This window comes from Lactuca serriola, chromosome 7, assembly GCF_051521515.1.
Source record: "Lactuca serriola cultivar US96UC23 chromosome 7, Lser_US96UC23_V15, whole genome shotgun sequence".
NCBI classification, from domain to species: domain Eukaryota; kingdom Viridiplantae; phylum Streptophyta; class Magnoliopsida; order Asterales; family Asteraceae; genus Lactuca; species Lactuca serriola.
Window position 1 is genome coordinate 135,895,048 of NC_136414.1, and position 6,806 is coordinate 135,901,853.

The 6,806-nt window shown below is 32.3% G+C and overlaps 1 protein-coding gene across 1 annotated transcript; it reads right to left on the reverse strand.

The window, feature by feature from the left end:
* Positions 1 to 323: 323 nt before the first annotated feature.
* On the reverse strand, positions 324 to 1,853 carry LOC145063432 (glyoxylase I 4-like). Its single transcript, XM_079011039.1, has 3 exons — positions 1,538 to 1,853; positions 842 to 1,170; positions 324 to 475 (listed from the first exon to the last, which is right to left on the reverse strand). Exons 1-3 carry the CDS (start codon positions 1,720 to 1,722, stop codon positions 384 to 386), a joined length of 606 nt encoding a protein of 201 aa, XP_078867165.1. The 5' UTR covers positions 1,723 to 1,853; the 3' UTR covers positions 324 to 383.
* Between the last annotated feature and the right edge of the window lie 4,953 nt (positions 1,854 to 6,806).

Here is a 6,806-nt window from a genome sequence, read left to right on the forward strand (position 1 = left end):
AATGGTGATCGTCTCGATCATGTAAAAAAATATAAAGTGGTGCATAAAACGTTTGGTGTGGGCATCCATAAATCTTAACTACATACAATTATTTCTATATAACTTGAACAACCATATATTTCATAAATAATTAAATACGTATTTACTTTGGAAACAAACCTTGATCATTTTTTCTTATATTGCAAATAGACCCTCTTTTAATCCGTTGCTTTAGTTTGATTCTCAAAATCAATAGTTTTCTAATTAAATACACAATTTTTTATTTATTTACTATGAAACACATACGTAATCATAAGACCACAATTTTTGTTACTAAATTTCAATAACGACAAAATTGCTCTATTATTGAAAGAAAGAGATCAAAGAGTACAAAATTATCATACTCAAAATGAAATACCCATCATGTCAATTACCAAATTTTCCATCATTAACGCCTCATCTTCTCCACAAAAGTAATTCTTGGAGCTCATCTTCTCTGCATTTTCACAAACACCCCCCAAAAAAAAGATGTTACCATTACCTTAAAAGTGTGCATTTTATTTTATATCTATAATTTTTTTAACACATCAACTTAATTTATTGATAATATATAATAGAATAGAAAATAATTAGACCTTCAAAATGAGATCAAAATTTATTATTGAACCTTCAACCTTCAACCTTTATAATTATTTCATTTGAATAAATAAATAAGTGGGTTAAGTAAATATTTTTTTTAACAAAAAAAAAAGTAAAAGATGAAAACTTTTTGTTTTTGTTTTATGATTTAGTGTAAAAATTATATGTAAAGAAGAAGATGTAAGCTATTATACTTGAAAAGAACTTGTGATTGTGATCATACCGTAGGAATCTCCATGGTTGATTTGTGAGATGTTTGGGATCTTTTTAAGAGGGCATGAAGAGATTGGAAGAACAGGAAGAACATGACAATTACATATCTCGATCATGTAACCATCTGGATCATGGAAGAACAATTGGTTGACCTCCACACCCCCTTCTTTGACCAATGCTGTAACATATTTGATCCCCAATTTCTCCAGTTTCTTGATTATGAGATCCATATCTGAGCATTGAAATGAAATGTGGTTGTCTTTTGGATTTATCACTCCTTTCTTTCTTGGAGTTGTGTCCATTTCTAGCAAATGTATTCCTATTCCATGGTTGAACAACCTGTTCCAGATCATCAGAAGAAAATTCATCATAACTTGGTACAATAAAGCTATTCGTGTTAATTCAGCTGATGCTTTGAATTTTTGCAATTGATCGAGGTTGCTTCTAGGATGTAGAAGAACTACATGAACTTGAATCAGAAGAAAATTAACATTCGATTTGCAATAATTTAAACATTCATCCTCGAGAGTTGCTTATCATTTCTATAAATGCACATTTGGAGCTAGTATACAACATTTTCATCCAAAATCTGTCAGATCCTGACTAAATTTGGAGAAAAAAACCAGTGGAAGTTGAAGTTCAGATACTTATGTTTCAGAGAGAAGCAAAAATAAGCAAGGAAATGGGATAAAATCAAAATACGCACCAAGCGCCTTCGAAGTCGAAAGAAGAAGGACGTCTGATAAGCACAAATCCCAATACCTCCTCGTAGAATTTGACAGATCGACGTACAGATTTGCAGATGAAGGAGACATGATTCAGAGATAATAATGGTAACGAAGAAGAAGATATCTCTTCGATGATTTCTTCTCCTCCATTTACAATCCCCATTGTCGATGATCAAGATTAAAAGTTCAAATGGGTTTTTTTAACAAACAAGTATTCGGATTTGGAGTTTTTGTGTTGTGTTGTATGATTGTATCAGACAAAGCTTAAGCTCACTCATTTTATAAGGAGAGAAAGTTCTAGAGAGAGTTCAGAGTTCATATCCGTCCACCTGTAACACGTGGTTTTGACGAAACTTCATTAACTTTTTTTTTTTTTTTTTTTTTTTTTTTTTTTAATAAATTGAATTTGTAAAGAAAAACTAATGTTGTAAAATGCCGTAGATCCATAGATGGTATTTAGTCATCATATTTAGTCAGTTGACTAACAGCTAGAGATTGGTTAGTTTAGTTGGTGTTTAGTACTAACTAAAGATTAATTGGATGCCTTAAATTGTAACTTAGTTAATTTTTTAATAAATAAACATGATTAATATCATAAAAAATAGCTAAATATGATTAATATCATAATAAAATAAGGTGTATTGACTAATACAATATTAATATTTTCTCAATTAGTTTTTATTGAGAAAAGCTTAATTAAGATGTTGTTAGTTGGTCTGCTTCGACAACTTCACTAATTTTCTAAGCAGAGATTGATCACTAGGTGTCAACCAGTCAATCGTGTACAACCTAGAGATTAATCAGGGTTGGTTGAGATTTTTACAACAAAAACTTCTTTTAAATGAAAATCTTTATTTCCGTCAATCACTTTATTTTAAATATTTATTTTATGACATGGAAGTACTACATCATAATAATTAGTAAAAGAAGTAAAACAAATTATCCTTCGCTCTCATTAAGACCCTACCCTCTCTCGTATCATCTATCTTCTCTGGCGGGTGCAAACGTTGGGGGATTGCCACTTTTCTCTACTATTAGGCTTATGTTCCCCCTCTCCCGTAAGCTCTTATTGTATCATCTTTAATCAAGTTGTTTTCATTTGTTAGAGCTTAAACCCTGATCCATATTACATGTAGCTTCCGGTGAATTTCTAGTGGGTGGGGGCTACAAATTGTGATTTGATTTGCGATGGTTGTAAATGATGATTGGTGTGGAAATTTGGTAACAACAAGTATTGAAAGAGAGCATGGGATGTTGATCGGCTTTCTGTTTCCTTCTTTGTCACCAATTTCACGAAGAATGTGAGATCAATTTGTGAGAAGCATGAGTTTGTTTCTGATGTTTATATGGTGAATAAGCTCTTAAAATTGGGTAGAAGGTTCGCATTTGTTAGGTTTTTACGAGTGTATGGTGAATGGGCATTGGAGTTGAAACTTAGAACATAATGGAGGGGGAGTTTTCATCTTTTTGAGCTTTGGGAAGGAAGTCAAGGTTAGGAACCCTATAAAAGCTTTCCATGGTGGCATCAACTCGCATGTAACTAATTTTAAAGGACGAGAGAAAACACCATGCTCTTATGCTAATGATATGAATGGAGGATTGTCGATGGAAGGAACTGAACCAATGAAACAAACTGAATTGCTTGATAATGAAGTTGATGCTAATCAGGAATGAAAATGGCATTATTTGGTAAGGTAAAGGATGTTAGAATCATTCCTAAACTTGTAATGTTGTTGAAAGAGGAAGGATTTCCTGATCTTACAATAAAATATATTGGTGAAGATTAGGTGCAAGTCCCTTTTGGTTCTATGGATGTGTGCAAGTGATTCCTTCAACATAAATGGATCAAGTATTTGGTTTTTGGCTTGTAAACCTGTGATTGATAGGTTTCATGTGATTGAATGATTGGCTTAGTTTGAGATCTCTGGTCTTCCTCAGTGTGCTTGGAATGATACATGTTTCACCAAGGTGGATTCTCAATAGGGAGAGGCATGCTTCATGGAAGAAGATTCTCAATGTCCTTTGGAGATGAGAAGGGTGTGAATTAAAGATTCATCTACCTCCTTTATTCAATCTTTGGTCAAGGTGGTTACATATAAGGTTGAATATGAAGTTTGGATACATGAGATATCTATGTGGGAACCGGATACTGAAGAAAATGGGGATGCGGATCGTGATATTCTTTCTCTATTGGGTGACTCTGATGATGATATCACTTCGATTGGGGGTCATTGTGTGGAGTATGAGGTTAACATGTTGCATGAGGAGTAGAGTATGTTGATGGATACATGGAGGATATGATGAGCAAAAAATATTATACCACAAATGGTGAGTATGGTGTTGGTGTTGTAGACCGCTCATGCAAGTATTTTGACACTAATGCTATTAAATCGAAGGCTAAAGAGGTGGTTCATGGGTCTCATGTTGATTTCTTTCGAAGTTTACAAGTGAAAATAAAAAGGACCAAAATGTAGAAATGGGTTTGCAGCTGCATAAGGTTGCTGCCCCGAGATTGCCCTCGGTGGAACATCAATGTGGTAGTGTTGAGGGTGACTCATAAGCCTCCAAATCCTTGTCAAAACCATTTGGGTTCAACATTCCTATTTACGATTTACAACAAGGTAGACTTGGGTCTCAGCAAGTTCGTATGAAAGGGACATCAAAGAGCATGGGATCACAAGGAAGTTATGTTGGGAATTTATAGCATCAAGTACACAACTCATAGGTAGCAGAATTATAAAAAGATATACCTAAGTGCATATGCATCCTAGGATATATGTTTTACTAGTTATAGCAACCTACTTTGAAAAATAACAAAACTTAAGGATTACCAACCTTAGGTTCACTTTCTTGTGATCTTGTATGTGATTTGTTGCAAAGATGAAGGATCCAAATGAGCACCCCTCTAATGGAATCAAACCCACAACCCCAAAGAGCAAAAGGATTTAACCCAACTTAGGGTTTATTCAAAAATCACCAAACCCTAGGTGAGAGGGTGTGGTTTTCATTCAAGGAGAGAGAGAGAGAGAGAGAGAGAGAGAGAGAGAGAGAGAGAGAGAAAGAAAGAGAGGTTAGACGATTTCTGAAGAAGGAATAATTGGCTCTAGAGTATACCCTAGCAGTCTATTTATAGTTGAGCAAGGAGTATTCAAGAAGGATACAAACTCTAGGGTTTATCCTATTTGAATGAAAATGCCATATCCCTATCTAAGGGATTTAGAAATCGTCCCTAACATCTCTCTAGGAGGTTCTGGAGTATTTCAATTGATTCCTCAAATGAATTATTATTCAACCTCATTTATTAATTAAATCCTTTTAATTAATTTATCAGAATAATTTCTAATTAATTTATTAATTACTTAATAAGCTAGCATATTATTAATCCCTTTTTTCCTTATGCTATTTAGGCCATGAGACCAACCCAGAAGGACCTTGCTATTTTTGGAAATATTACCAAAATAGTTAATGATTTTGGACACCATTTCTAACAGTCTCCGACGTGTACATGTCGTCAACTTTTCAGGATCAAAATATTTCGTAATACTCAACAGAGAGTAGCCAACTATTGCAACTTCCAAACTCTTATTAGAATTTGGTCATTAGACAAGTGATCAATTTGTTCCTTTGTTCTAGATATCTCTATGAACACGAGTCAATCTCAATGTTCAACATTTTATTTCCCGATTAATGATTTCGAGCATTACATCTGACTACAAAATCGAACACATCAATTTAGTCAGGGATCAACCAAGCACTTAAGATGTCAATACTAGATCATTGAGGGGCCCATAAATATCATTTCCCAGTTATGAGAAGGAACAAATAAACTTTGACTACATAGTTTCTGTCTACTTGTCTAATTATATATGGAAATGCCTTTTATGACTATCAATTACAGATAGCGTTGGAGCACACCAATGCACAACAGATTTTGTAAACAAAACACATGTATCTTGGTTTGAAGAATAAAAGATATTGTCGCTTAAGAATTGCTCATGACTAGATCCATGAAGTAATCTCTAAGTGTGGGTTGCTCTAATACCTTAAAATGTCTATTTTCAAGTACTCATACAGTATTAGCACCATCTCAATTTAAATGCCGAACAACTTCGATCAATCAATCAATACTCATGACGGTCTTTAATACAAACATTCACTTCCAAAAATGCGATGACTTTGGAGTTTTAAACATAATTAAATATTTTGAAAGTTTGTTCAAAACATACAAAAATGAAACACAATATATGAATTAACACGATTTTGATAGCAAATTAATACTTTTTATTAAGACTCATCAAAATAAACATCAAGACTGTTACAATTCATATTGTTTCGTAATAATTCAAACTAATTTTGTTAAACTACTAAAATTTAATAAATAAAAAAAGTAACTAACTATAATATAATACAAAACTATGTAAAGCATACTTATCAATTTTATTTTAATAAAACTATAGATAACTGTTTTAATTTTCAACATATTTAATCAAATATATATATATGCATATAGGTATGTCATTTGGTTTGTTTATATTTATACAATAAAATTAAACTGAAAATCAGTTTTTTATGGAACGAAAAACAAAATTGTCGGTTTTTAAAATGGTTTGGGTTTTCAGTTTTGGATTTATTGTACACCCCTAGAAGCATAAGTCTACTTGAATAGAATCCGATGTTAATAAAATCTTTCTTGAACTTATTATCTTGACTATAAAAGAAAAACAACTTTCTGCATCTATATTACTAGCTTGGACAGTTAAAATATCTTGTACCACTATAGCTAAAACATAAAATACTTGGTTGCTTTTGCCATAGTTTTTAAATATCAAAACTAATCTATTATGCTACTTCAATCATAACATATAGTTTGTGTTGATATAAATTGATAGCCCATTTAAAGAATATTACGATTGATCGGTTTTAGTTGTAAAAATTTCAAAACCAACCAATATGATTTTTAGATTTTTTTTTTTCGACAATAATTTGATGAAGACGCACCAAAAACGACATTCATGCACTGTTATTACCGTTTTCTCATGTAGATCATGTTTTATAAAATAGTATATAACTCTTTAAAAATATATTGAATTAAATGTCGGTATTATGTTTAATAGTTTGAGAATCATAACCTAATGTCTTGCTCATACTTTCAATAAGGTCAAAAATCAATCTCTATTTCTGCACGGGTTTAATACCAAGCCATCATAAATAATGGTGGCAACTCACTATAAAATTTTGCTTGATTTT